The sequence below is a fragment of the Grammomys surdaster genome, unplaced genomic scaffold (genome assembly GCF_004785775.1).
Source record: "Grammomys surdaster isolate TR1022 unplaced genomic scaffold, NIH_TR_1.0 269, whole genome shotgun sequence".
In the NCBI taxonomy this organism is placed as follows: Eukaryota; Metazoa; Chordata; class Mammalia; order Rodentia; family Muridae; genus Grammomys; species Grammomys surdaster.
The window spans coordinates 1532246-1547410 of NW_021604710.1; the positions used below are offsets into that span (position 1 = coordinate 1532246).

The following is a 15165-nucleotide window of genomic DNA, read 5'->3' on the forward strand; positions in this document are numbered from 1 at the left end:
GCTTAAAGTTTCTATCTCATATTAGCCACATTTGAACTTATGTATAGGTTTGTATTATAAATTGTGTGTGTGTGTGTGTATTTAGCATTAAACCAAAGTCATGCTCTTGCACAATAAAACCGTTTCACATCTTGGTTCTCTAATATCTTCGGCAGGCTTTACTTCTTCCAAATCCTTGTATGCTATATTAATGCATTTCACTGAGACAAGTCTAGCTGATGGCTTAAGACTCTTCCTTACCAGTCCAATTACATTTTTTTTTTTGCTCATTATTTTATCTGCTATTATCATGGACCATTCTCTGCTCATTCTAGAACTGAAGATGGGTTATTGAAGTGGTAAGGCTGTTAGCATGCTAGTAGCATATAATCTTCAGGCTTTAGCTGACCCACCTGATACCAAATCACGTCCACATGAAGGCCCTCATCTGTCCTTCTGAGCCACAGTAAGCACACCTTGGGATGAGGTCCGTCATGATTCAAAGTTCCTGGTTGGCAGATGCAAAGGTTACATAGATGAATCAAAAGAATTATTTTTGTGCTTCTTGATGAACAACTGTTTCACTTTCAGTGTAGATTAACAGTTTTCAATGGGAACAGACAACCAGACATGGATGCATGAATTCATCCTCCTTGGTCTCTCCAGTGACTGGAATACTGAAGTCTCCCTCTTCATCCTGTTCTTGCTGATGTACCTAGTGACAGTATTGGGGAATTTCCTCATCATTGTTCTGATCAGACTGGACAGCAGACTCCACACTCCCATGTATTTCTTTCTCACCAACCTGTCACTTGTGGATGTGTCTTATGCCACAAGCATAGTCCCCCAGCTGCTGGGTCATTTTCTTGCCCCACACAAAACAATTCCGTTTCTGAGCTGTGCAGCCCAGTTATTTTTCTCTCTGGGCTTAGGAGGCATTGAGTTTGTCCTGTTAGCAATGATGGCCTATGACCGTTATGTGGCAGTATGCAATCCACTGAGATACTCTGCCATAATGCATACAGGACTATGCAATAAGATGGCTATTGTATCTTGGGTCAGTGGTTCCATCAACTCAGTCATGCAGACTGCCATCACCTTCCAACTGCCCATGTGCACGAACACGTACATCGACCATATATCCTGTGAGCTCCTTGCTGTGGTGAGGCTGGCCTGTGTGGATATCTCTGCCAATGAAGTTGCTATCATGGTATCGAGCATCATTCTCCTGATGACCCCGTTCTGCCTGGTTCTTCTATCCTACATCCAGATCATCTCCACCATCCTAAAAATCCAGTCCAAAGAGGGAAGAAGGAAGGCCTTCCACACCTGTGCCTCCCACCTCACTGTGGTTGCCCTTTGCTATGGCATGGCCATTTTCACTTACATCCAGCCCCACTCCAGCCCCTCTGTCCTTCAGGAAAAGTTGATTTCTCTATTCTATGCGATTCTGACACCCATGCTGAACCCCATGATTTACAGTCTAAGGAATAAGGAAGTGAAGGGGGCTTGGCAGAAACTACTGGGACAATTCTATGGGTTCACATCCAAACTGAAAACCTGAGGAATCTTGAAAATCCCTGAAGAAAAGGGCTTTGTTTCTCTGTTCTGTACCCAACTCAGATGTGACAGTTATTGCCATGGAGACAAGGGTGGGACTGACATGCCATGACTGGTGATGCTATGCAGGAAGCTGAGTGACTGTGGGGTGTGAGGTGTGGGTATATTGTTATGCCAGCAGTGTGTACACTGGAGCTAACTTGCACTGTCACTGAGATCCCACTGTTACTCAATCTTGATTTATACAGCATGACAATTAAAAAAAATACACTAACCTTTCAATTTTCTTGCATTGCTTAATGTCATGAACCATGTCATGAACCTCTTCTTGACTTTTACCTTATTCACAGGTATGTTTGCAAATGCCTTGCAGAAAAGTTTACGGTGTTTCCAGAAGGCTAGAAATGCATTTTCTGTCTGTAGACTCAAGTAATGCATACTCTATATAATCTATATACTCTATATAATCCAGCTACTGAGGGAGTCAACATTTTGAGAAAACAGTTGTTAAAGCCTTTAAGATGTTACTGTATATAACCATCTACATGTAGCACCAATGGCTTTCTGTTAAAATGAAGAACTGCAGAAAGATAAAATGGAGCTCTTCATCTTTAAAGGGATTAACCAAAGGTTTTCATATACTAGGTTACTATAAAGTTAACGAAACCTTTAAATTTGAGGTACTAGTAGACAGCCTTCAACCAATTTCTAAGAGATTTTATTGCATATATATACATATATATATATGTATATATATATATGCTGTCTAAGTAAAATATTAAATATTAATATTTATTAAATATTAAATTGGACTAATAGCTAAGAAATTTACAAGTCCTTTTTCTAAATCATAGAGCAAAGTAAATCCCAAAATTATGACAAAATGTATAAGATCTCAATGACAAAAGGAAAGCTGTCTTTGGCAGAGTCAAAGAGTGGTATTACCTATGCAATGCCTACATTTCATTATCACAGAGGAAGACATAGGAAGAAGCTGTATCCCCCGAGCTGTGACTGTTCCCTTGGACATATGTTTGTAACTTTTCTCCATTCCATGACATGTTTACCCTTAAACTGCCCCCCCTTATCTGAAGCCTTTATGTGAATATGTTTTCAGCTTTTATTACTTAGGAAGCAGAAATCGTGAAAGCATTGGTTCTACAGCGGCAGATTAGCATAGTCACACATTCTTCTAAACTTATACACTTTTTCAATTTTGTTTTATATGTCTTTTAAGACTATACTTTCACAATGGATTAAACCTTATGTAAATTCAAATATTTCTTGAAATGACAGCCCTTCCATGTGTGTGAAAGGCATTCTCAGTAAAAGGTGGAAAAGTATTATTGCTTCAGTGAGAAGATGAAACAGTGTTTTAATAAAGTCACTACATACAAATTTTCAAAAAGTTGGGTACTGAAAAGTACTTCAGAATAAAACTTTAAAAACTCTTAACCATAAACTATCACTTGGGGTTTTTCTTTTAAAAAGCACAATTACATAAAAATTATTGTTCAAATAAAAATCTCAGTAAGACAAATGTAGGATAATAGCTTACTAAGTCTCTGAAAATCCTTTAAATTATATTATTATGTCTCCTCATTCCCCGTCCTTAGCACTGGAATTACTTTTTCAATAGCACTATCCTGTTGATGTCAGTTGGATTTCCTATGAAGCCAGGACTTTTTAATGACATACTGAGGGACTACGGATTTTTTTTCCTTTCTTCAAACTCTATTTTACCTGTTATACTTAGAAGATTTGTTAGACAGAGCAGACCTGAGCATGGTAAACAAGGTTCTGGCAGGCTTTACCCTTCCCCCATTTCTTCTTACTTGCTAAATTGTTGGATTGCAAGTCCTAACACTAGTCACTAAGGTGACTAGTCCCTTATTTGGCCGCTTCTTCCCCATGAGGCTTACTATCGAGGTCCAGCTATCTAAGTATTGAAGTCTAGAAACAAAAGCCTCCTTTTAGTTACCCTAATTAACATGCTCAATCAAAAGAAACCAACTTATCCTAACATGGGCTTTCCCTTCTTCTCTTTGTAAACTGCCATTTTTCTATGGGCCATGTCTGTCTCCTCTCTATCCAGAGGGAGTCATTTGTTCTTTCTCAACAAATATCCCTTCTTCCCTCTACCTTGTTCCCTTTCTCTTCTCTCTTGTTCTCTATCTCCTGTCTTTGTCTCTTGCTCCCTGTCCGTTGTTCCTCTGGACCTTCAAGGAAATGCAAATAGAAGAGACACATGTACGGGAATGCTAAGTTTGGGGTCTGTCACCACCTGCAACCTGGAAGCTCAGCATGTTTATTAGGTATGGCACAAGGGTGTGGGTAAGCTATTTTCTAGAGAAGGTGTCTGCAGGTAAACATCAGGGGGAGGAAGCTGTTGTTATCAGTTTGTATACATACTGATTAATTGTCCATAAACACTCATACTTCAATGACAGTGACTCCATACTCAATGTCTCTGAGGACAGCTTTGCCATTTCTTTTGAGCCTGACGCATGTGGAGAAATGGCTTTGCTGATTTACATGGGTCTGAGGCCTTGGTCTCCTTGACATGACTGTGCCCTGGTCAATAGTGTGAATTCTCTCAGAATTTTACCCACCCAAGATTTCCTTCACTCCCTACAAAGTAGAACCTCTTGGATGGTAACAACCCTTCTACATGAGATACACAGTGCTTTTTTTTCCCTCTGCACACTACAACAGTTGCCAATATTTCCCCAGGTAGGGATGGGATTTTGAGTGCCCCTTTCATATATATTGGGACTTTTGCTGGTTTGGTCTTACTCATGGTGTCACAGTGGCTGTGAGTTCATATGTACAACATCTCTGTCATGACCAGAAGTCAATGTTTCCTAGAATTCATCAACTATCATTGACTCTTGCCATCTTTTTTGTCCCTTTCCTGAGAAGACTACTCAGCCCTGGGATGAGAATTAATATAGATGACCTATTTAGGCTAAAGCAATGAACCATACTTTATTCTCTGCACTTCCACCAGTTGTAAGTTTCTGTGTTGATAATCATCTACTGCAGAAAGATATGTTTCTTCAATGAAGATGAAGAGCTACACAAATTATGCTTGGAAAGATAAATACTTAGTGTACAGTTTAATACTATATGTATTCTGCTGAATAAGTATAGTAAGCCCTCCTCTAGGGTCATGAGCTACTCAGGCATGAGTTATTGACCCATAGTCAATAGTTAATAGTTTTAGGCATGAATAATATCTTGTGGAATGTGTCTTATAGCCAATTGGAAAGTGGTTAGTTATTCCCAAAACATTTGAGTCACTATTACACCACTGTAACCCATGGATTCCTAACACAAACTAGTAGCTATTAACATACTGGACTAAATAATGCTTTGTGATTGGGGCTAACCTGTGCATTGCAGATTATTCAGGAACATTTCTGACTTCTTTAGACAGCAGTTGTTCCTCCTTCCCATCAGACAGTGTGAAATTGATGGATAAGGGGCACTTCCGACATAGCTTCAATCATTTGTTAGGAAATGCAAGATTTGAGAAATCATAACCTTTTAAAATCTGTCCATTAAAAACATAGAAACAATCTCAGCATTATTTTACCTTCCTCTTGCAGAGGTGGTGCAGGGAATGGTGAATGAAAATTTTGCCTTTCTCCATAAAATTTGTCAAGTGATATATCAAATGAGATCTGTTTTTTATTGTCTTTATGAGCTTACTCATGTAAATTGATCTAACACATCTCAGTATATTCCAATAATTACCTACTGGAGACTAACCCCAGAGCTCTGGAATGTAGACAAGGGGATAGAGCTTTGGTGATGGTGGTGGTGGTGGTGATGGTGGTGGTGGTGGTGGTGGTGGTGGTGGTGGTGGTGTGTGTGTGTGTTTGCATGTGTGTGTGTTGTGGGAGGGTGGCAGTACTTTGTTCTGCAAGAATAAAGGTTGCTTTCTATATTTTACCTGTCTCTGTCTAAGTTATTCTAAGGCCAGAAGCCGCCCAATTGTTAAACAGCCAGGGGTGGTGGTGGAGGTGTTGAGGTGAAGGGGAAGAATTAAGTAAAGAGGTCCTATGTTCTTTTCTTTACAGGTTCTCCACCTCTCCACCCTAAGGCTTTGAGTTTATTTAACTCTTTGTCATCTAGAGAAAGTCACTTGCAGGAAAAGCCAAACACTTTGCAAAGTGATTCTAATCTTTAATTCTAAGAGAAAGAAAAAAGGGAAAAACCTATCTCTTAAAAAAATGATCTGTGTCTATCGCCTCTATTTAGCTCCTACCCTACGTCTCTTCTACACTTCTGCCTTAGTTTCTAATTCTCCTTCTGCTGTAGTCTCTATGTCTCCCTCTGTCTGTAGTAATTTCTAATAAAAGGGGGTTGCCACCTGCCTTAGAACATTTATGTTCCTGGCTGAAAGACACACACACCACCTTTATATTTCACTATGCTTTACGCAGCACAATTGCTCGGTAACTGCCTACCCTCCATGCTGTTTGAGTCTACCTCCTCATTGATAACCCCAACGATCATTCATTATTTACTATGTTCCATCTGGGCTGCTCTCAACTCCAACCAGGTAGCCCTCTGAGCCGTGTTCTCTTGACCCCTAGGCCATGGCAGCCTTCTCTCTCCTGCTGGTTCTTCTTCCATGGTGTTTCTTCTTTCTTCTTGCCTCCTCCTGGTCTCCTCTCTTTCTAACCCTGCAAAAACTCAACCCCACCTATTATTCTTCTGCCCAGCTATTAGCTGTTGGAATCTTTATTCACCAATCAAAATTAACTTGGGGCAAGGTCCCTCTGTGTCTTCCATTCAGACTCTCTCGTCTTTGGGGACCCCAAATTTGCATTAGAATACAAGCAGCATTAGGTCAACCCACGACATTGGTGCCCTTAATGTCATCATTTATAGTTTTTGTACTTTTTTTTTTAGAATACATGACATGGTATTCCAAGCATCATTTTCTGGTTCACACAAGTTGAAACATAAAAGCAAATCATTAATTGAATAAGTAACAACAGATGTTTCCATGTTTCCACTAATACTGGTTATCTAACTAAACATTCATTACCCTCCACTAACTTCACAGGTTCATTTAAATTTAAATATTATAATTTCCCCAATCTGTAGGTTTCGGATTTATCCTGTTGACTATGACCTTTGCCTTATAGAAGCTTTTCAGTTTCATGAGGTCCCATTTATCAATTCTTGATGTTAGAGCCTGAGCCATTGGCATTCAATTTAGGAAATTTTCCCCCATCCTGTGGCAACGAGTTAGAGGCTCTTTCCCACTTTCTCTTTTATTAGATTCAGTGTATCTGGTATTATGTTGAGATCCTTGATCCACTTGGACTTAACCCCACATCCAATAGAGGACTAATGTTCAAAATATATAAAGAACTCAAGCAGCTAAACAACTCAATTAAAAAATGAAGTATAGAACTAAACAGATAATTCAGCAGAGGAATCCCAAATGGCAGAGAAGCACTTAAGGAAATGTTTAAAGTCCTTAGGGATCAGGGAAATGCAAATCAAAATGACCTGAGATTCCACCTTACACCAATCAGAATGGCTATGATCAAAAACATCTCCTAGGTGGATCTTGACAATTATCATTATAAATTTGCAAAGTTTCTCTTATTTTCTGAATGTCTGCCTATTTTAGTTTCTTATTGCTGCAATAAGAATGTACTACAACCTTTGGGACTTAAAACAAGATGAAATAATTACCTCACAGTTTTAGAGGTCAGAGATCATAATGGATTCCTCTAGGATAAAATTTAGATGTGCACAGGGCTGCATTCCTTACTGAGTGCTCCAGGGAAGTATGTGATTTCTTGGCTTTCCTTTCATCCTGAGCAGCACCTAATGCAGAAAAGAAGCTTCCATTTGCATTCTAACTTAATTTTGTACTACTATTTCTTCAATTAGAAGAAAAAACAAAATGAAATCAGAGTCTTCAGTTTACATTGAATTCTGTTTATATGTTGAGTTTGAAAATCATGTATTATGGCAAGCTTCTTTATATAATGAAACTGTTGTCTTCCTGTGGCAAGTATCATACTTAGAAAGACAAGAATGAAAGAATCTTGTGGTTGTTGACATGGAATGAACTCTTTGAGCTTCAGTTAAAGCAGCCATATTGTTAATATTTTATGGGTACAATATTCATGCCATGTCCAGAAGACTTTGTCTCACAGCATGTACTCTGGTCCTCTGGCGTTTGCAGTCTTTCTGCCTTCTTTTTCATGATGTTTTCTGAGCCTTAGGTGTAGAGTTTGCCTGTAGTGTGTCAGTTGGGCTTGGGAACAACAAGCTTACTTATTCTCTTCATTTTACAAGTTGTATACAGCTGCAATGGCCTCTATAAATTGCAAAAACAAGCTTCTTTGATATATATATATATATATATATATATATATATATATATATATGTGTGTGTGTGTGTTATAACATATATAAGCATGCATAAATATACATGTACATATGCATATATAATATATTAATGTATTAAAATAATGTCAGTACAATATATTATTAAAATTATATTAATATATCTGTTAATGTACATGTATATATGTGGGGTTAAGAATAAATATTTAGGACAAAGAATTATATTGAAAAATGGCAGTAATAAGTACTCTTGTACTGCCTATGATCTTCTTACCAGCCAGTTTGGCAGGTATACAGTGCTAGGCATAAGTTCTAACGTATTGAGTGGGATTTACACAAATTAGATAGCTGTTGATTATCCTTAAGAAAAGAAGTATCACTATTGCACCATTTAGGCTATCTTTCTGAGTCAGTCATGGTTATGATTCATAAGATTTATAGATGGATAGGACTACTGATTGCTTTTTTTTCCTTAGCATCTTGCATAACACCTTCAGGTACCATGAGAGTTAGTCTTCACAGAAAGACTTCCAAGTCAGTTCTAGCTTTATACTTCTACATCATGTGTTTGAGATGTATAGTGTTCTTAGCAGTATTCTTTCAAGTTCAGAGAGATAACCATGTATAATAGCTATAGCCTATATTATTTTAGAAATCTCTCGGATACCCTTGGCCAACAACTGGGTTTTCCACGCCTGGCACTAGGGTTTTTGTTAAATTGTCTATGACCCTTGGAGAGAGAATGATCACCCCATTAAAAGAAACCAACACATACACACAATATATATGATATATATTTATTAGTATATTTCTTATATTAATAGTATAAATATAGTAATAAAATAAAATTAATGTTAGTAATATAATAAGTTTATTAACATGATATTAATATAACATTGATATGTGTTAACATATTATGTATAAATGCATTAATTAATACAATGTTGATATGTTATATATTAAGTAAATAATATATTAATATATAATTAAATATATATTAAAGTAAGCTTGTAACTATTCTCAATAACTTTTTCTTTTTCCTTTTTTCAAATTTCTATTTAATCTTTTTTTCTTTTACACTCTAGATTTTATCTCCCAGCTGCCACATCCCGCACCCCACCAGACCTCTCCACTCCCTGGGGCCCCCAGTCTCTTGAGGATTAGGTGCATCTTCTCTGACTGAACCCAGTCCCAGCAGTCCTCTGTTGTATGTGTTGAAGGCCTCATGTCAGCTGGTGTATGCTGCCTGGTTGATGGTCCAGTATCTGAGAGATCTCGGGGTCCAGGTTAATTGAGACTGCAGGTCCTCCTTACAGGATTGCCCCCTAAAGGGTGAGTAGTTATTACTATTATCTACCTATAGAATCATCTTCTGAGTGCTGGATTGAGTAAACACAAAGAGCAAAATGATCAAAAGAAGAGTGCTTCTCTCTTTTAATGGTTGGCAAAATGCACAGGCCTTAAACCTAGGGAGCTGAGTATCTGTTGGTACAGGGTTCTAGGTTCCAAGACACTGAGTGGACATGCACTACTCAGAAAAATCATATCTCCTTCTAATAACCCACATGAAAAACTTTCATCAGTCACATTAGTAAGTCGTTACTATTTTGGGATTGTTTGTTTCAGTAATTAGTGTACCTTTGATCATGTAATGAGATCATAGCTTGGGTATATGTATTTTAAAAATATCCTCTGTGCATCTAGCTAGCACTGTGCTATTCACAGATAACAGATGTTCTTTAATTTCCAACAGCTGACAAATGAATCAACTTTTACTAACTCAGAATTTTTAAATATTATCAATGCATTTAATATTATTTTAGTTTGTTTAAAATTAGATGAGCAGCATGGCCTTGTCATATATTTTAAATTATATTTAGTAGATTTATTCATTCCTTACTGGGTATGAATTTTCTATCCAAATTACTGTTCAAATTATAGAAAGTAATAACAGACAACTCCTGTTAAACATAATTTTATTAGTATTACCTTATATCTTTCATACTTTTGCACATTTTTACAAGTTTTGAAAAAGGCTTACAGTTATGTATCACTATGATGAAGATATAGAGATGTTTTATTCCTCCAAACATACCATATTGTCTTTTAAATGCCGTCTGCTCCTTTGAACAACACCCACTAGAAATCACAGTCCAGGTTCATGCAATTGCCTGTTGTAAGATATTATATGACTGGAATCATATTTCAGAGGCTGTCTTCTCTAAGTTATCACACTGCATTTTTCCCATAGTGTATTGATGTTGCAAATCACAGTGGTTGGTATTTTTTATTGCTGAATAATAGTCCATTTCATTGACTCCCCATAGTTTGTCAGTTTACTATTTAAGAGTACATTACGATTGTTCCTAACATTTAAGAATAATGTAAGAACTTTGAAAAGCATTCAACAAACTGTTTTTTACTTCTGTGGGATGAAATAAGATCTGACATAAGAAGTGATGACTAGTTTGTTTGGCAAAGGAAGATTTAAGTTCTTTATAAGTACCAAGCTATTTTTAAAAGTTGTTGCACCAACTGAGAATGTACGTGCTAACTGTGTGAGCAACCACTAGGCCCTCTTTGACAACAGCTGTTGAGGCTAGTTTCATAGTCTTTAAAGGTCAGAAATAAGTAGCAAGTAGCTTCTCGTCGAGGATTGTATTTGCAGTGATTAAAGAATGCTAATGTTGAATATTTTTTCCTGTGCTACTCACCTATCTGTTATCCTTTGAGATGTCTGCTAAATCTTCCATTCAGTTTTCACTGTTATTTTGATGTTGTTGAGTTCTGAGAATTTGTTAGATACTTTGGACACTTATTTTATTTTTTATTCTCTTAAGAGGATCAAGAAGCAGAGCTTTAATTTTAAAAGATATATTTCTTTTTATATGTGTGTGTTGTCTATACATTCTTGTGCAGTAGATGTCTGTCTGATAGCCAGGAAGACTAGTAAAGAAGGCACTGGTTCTCCTGGATCTAATATATAAACTGATGTGAGCCACCATATGGGTGCAGGGAATCATACTCAATCCTCTGCAAGAGAAGCCAGTTCTCTTAACTGCTGAGCCATCTTGCCAGTCCTAGGGGTTTTAATTTTGAAGAAAGTAAACAAATGCATTTTGTTTATGATCACAATTTTGATGTCTTATTTGGAAAAACAATTTGTTAATCACATATCATATTTCACCAGCATGTAATTCTCTACTCCATTACATTTGAGTATCCCATCCAGATATTCTGAGGTATGTTGTGTATCTTGTTCAGGATCTAAAATCTAGGATCCTTGTTTTCAGGTGGTTGTTCTAGCTGTTTGTTGCCATTGCTGAAAAGTCAATATTTTCTTCATTAATTTTTCTTCATTCTTTTCTAAAAAATCTACATTTCACTGGAAACAGTTCACTCAACTTATATACACAATTACCCCAAAGAAGCAATTTGTCTCTTTAATGCTACTTTTTTGCAAAGCCAAATTCATGAATCAATAGTAGCTTGTCTTTTATAAATGCTTCTGGAAGGAAATGATTCAACTTCTAAGTAGATATTTAACAGGTCACTTTTCTGTGTAGGAGAGACTATTTAAAGTGGGGAGAACAGAAGAAATTGTGCAATGAGCAAGTAGTTGTGTGCGGATGTCTAGGGGAGTGTGGGTGTGGTGGTGAGTGTGTGTGGTGTGTGTGTGAGAATGTGTATTTGAATTTGTGGATGTATTTGTGAGTCTGTAAGTATGTGTGTGTAGGAGAGTATGAATGTGTGTGGGGGGTATGAGAGAGACGGGGGGGGAAGGAGAATGTGTGTATGTGTAGGAGAGCGTTCTATGGAAGAAAAGTAGTGAAAAAAAAGATGATTTCTGATGTTGGTGTCCTTCATTTAGTTGGCTGAGACATGGAATCAGAGTCTTTCCTAGTCAGACTGCAGTGCTTTCAGTGCTGTTACAAGATCCCTGGGATACTGTCTTTCCGTTCATAGATTTCACTACAGAATGCTTGAACCCATTGTTTTGGGGAGGATGATGAGGAAGAATATCATGGCAATAGGAGTACATGGAAAAGGAAATGGCTTACTGGATGCTGAGAGAGTTAGACTGTAGCTCACAGTTAATATTCAAAGATTTCCCTTAGTGATGCACTTCCTTCAGGCAAGCCCCACCTCTTAAGGATGCTTCCACCATTCCTAATAGCCTCTTTTAACATTAGCTTGGTTGATTATTTCTCTTTCCATTGTTTATTCACGTAAAGCATGAGACTATTCTTGTGTATTTACCCAGAGGTACATCTTTTCATGCAGTCCCATTATTTTTGGACTTAGATTGTTCCATGAGACATTTCCTGATCATCCAACATCACAGCCCCCCATTATATTCACTGGAGGCTCCCCAATAGAATAAAGGATGGGATTTGTGCTTCCAGAAGCTAAAGCAGGGGCCTTCTGGAGATCATTGAAGAGTATTTCACTTTTCACCTGGTTTTGAATCAGACCCAGGCACCCCTCCTCAGAACACAACCACTCTGGGACAATCTATTTGTGTTGTAGGATGACATAAAAATGTCACAAAGCTGATTTACTTAAATGACCTAAAAGTTCAGTGGAACTGTGAGAATAGAGAGATGAAGAACAGCCTTCCTCCAGGAGAGAATGGGCAACATGGTATCCTTGCCTTTGAGATTTGGGAGTGATGACAATTAACACCCTAATTCTAAAAGCTCCTGAGGGGTTCTGTCTACTCCAGGTCACCAGGGTAGCCTCTGTCTCACTTTATTAGTGCTGTGAGTGTGCTCACTGGGGATCATCTTTGAGCTTCCCTCCAGTAGTTTTTGAAAACAAGTTGCAGGGGATTTCCAAGTCATGGGACCCTGGGGTACTGATCAGTGTGGTCCACCGCTGTGTACACATAGGAAGCATCCTTTAGAACACAGGTCATACTGAGTTAGTTTTTGAGTGAGCTGTAGGAATGTATTCTGGAATCTTTCTTGATGAAGGTATTTTACTGCAATAATACCCTTGACAAAGGAAATATTAGATTGAAAGCTAACAGAGATTATACAACCTAACATGATAAAATAGGTCAGCTATGTCAGATTTCAAAATCTAGTGTTTGAGACACGGGCATATAATGTTTAGAGTCAAATTATATGAAAAATCAGGCATACAAAATCAGAGCAAAGCCAGAAATGAAGCCTCAAAGAATAAGAAATACTAGTGCTCTCAGGGTATAAAGTTATTTTTGATATGTCACCCACCTAAGTGTTCCTGAGCTTCTCTGTGTCTGAATGTAATGATGACAGAAATTTGCCTGGGATAGATATTGTCTGTCTATGCAACCACATGTACAGCCATGGGTAAGACAAACCTTTCCGTGAATCAAAGAGCAATTTCCACTGACAACTCAACTGTACGAAGGTAAGATTCTAGTTTATCATGACCAGCATGAGAGAATAACATCTGTAGTTCCTGCATAGTATGTCTGTACCCAGGGATCAGCTAAGATTGTAAAAGTCTCAAAGAGGATTCCAACTGTGACTAAACCCCAGTGGAGCATTACCAAAACCATTGTTCAAGCCAGTTGTCTTATGAAAAGGACTTTGGTATTTTTCTTCTCTAGCTTTAAGTTAGCTTCCACACACAACAGTAGAGGGCATTGTCACTGTAGTATGGTTGGTGGGAAAATTCGTGCACCTTGCTTTTTTCATATTGTATGTTTGAGGCTTATTCAAAGTATATGATCATGTATTCTTTGCATATGGAAAGTATTGTTCTATTCCTGAAGGATGGAACACTGAAGAAGCCATTTATACTAAACAGAACCAGGAGATATCACCAAGTTAATGTGGAATGAGGACTGACAATACAAGTTCCCTAAGTCAGATAGCTAAGAGAAGGACAAAATGACTTTTCATAGTTACATATATGTTATATGTGAAGTAGGCACCTGTCATGTGGGTCTGAGACTTTCGGATGAAAGCAGTTCCTCAGACCCAAGCCCTGGCTGCATCCTTTCTTGGACCTACCAATTGAGTGCCGTGCCAACACATAAGTGAGGAAAACTAAGTTCAGTCAAGAACCGGTAAGAAGGCACCAGAAACAGTGGCATCAGAAGAGATCCCCAGAGCCTACATGGTGATTGTGTGTTGCCAGAAGAGTGAACATTTTCAACTGACCAATTGGTAAGTGTTTGAAGATCAGATCTCTCATTTTTGTCTTGATGCTCAGCTGTTCATGCTTCTTCCAAAGTCTTATTTCTATTAGTGCCTAGATGTGGTCAAGGCGTGGTAGGTAAAAGACTTTCATGTTTGAAAGTTCTGTAATTGTTTGGAACTATATCTCTTCCTCTTAGGAATTATATAAGAGATTTAAAGAGCTTGGTATAAATGAAAACCTTGCATAAGTGACCACCTATTCAGATATAATTAAAGTATATCAGAATAGTTAGTTAAGTAACACTTGGTTCTATGATTCTAAAATAACACCAAGTCTTTGCTTGAGGATTTTCCACTGGACCTATGTTTGACTGGATTTAAGATACTGACTTTCTTGATTTCCCATTAAATAAATTTCTTTAAAGATATGGACATATAAAGAAGAATTCTAGAATGGGGTCCATATCTGCTAGAAATCAAGCTTCTTACACAATATGATAGGAAGTTCACATTTCATAGATGAAAGATCAAAGCAAATTCAAAAAATGGAGGCAGTAATGTCTGAAGTCAAACTTCACCTACTCTAAGTAGATAAAATGATAACCAAGGTTCGATGACTGCTTGCATACTAGTACTCTGGCATGTTCATAACCTTTGGGTGACATATATTTTCAGCTAAAGAAGTTATAACATGGTAGTAGATTGGAAAAATAAGAGAAAGTTTAGGAGGATGAGTAAATTTATCAAATAAACTTTAAAATGACATTAAATCCATTATTATTTAGACTAAATTTTTACGATAAATCTCAATTGTTTCTACAAGAGGAAAAAATAACTTTAATTTATTGAAGAGGTTGATGGATTTAAATTAAAATTTTAAAAAGTAGGTGTTAAGTCATGCAAAATTGTTCGAGGAACCTGAACACCTTTTTGCCTGTGTGTCATTGACAGAACATTTGAGTCTTGATGCTTGCTGTAACCAATAATTACTGAACAAAGCAAGAATCACAGGGAGATAATTTTCTCTATCATGGAACAATGATAACAACTTAACTGAGAAAAATCATTCTTTTCTGGTAACACCTCTCCTACACTCCCTGTATTCTTA

At 37.4% G+C, this 15165-nt stretch overlaps 1 protein-coding gene across 1 annotated transcript; it reads left to right on the plus strand.

Annotated features, from left to right (window-relative positions):
• Positions 1–589: 589 nt before the first annotated feature.
• LOC114628547 (olfactory receptor-like protein OLF3) lies at positions 590–1543 on the plus strand. The gene has a single exon (XM_028776431.1). It carries the CDS (start codon positions 590–592, stop codon positions 1541–1543), a length of 954 nt encoding a protein of 317 aa, XP_028632264.1.
• The last annotated feature ends 13622 nt before the right edge of the window (positions 1544–15165 follow it).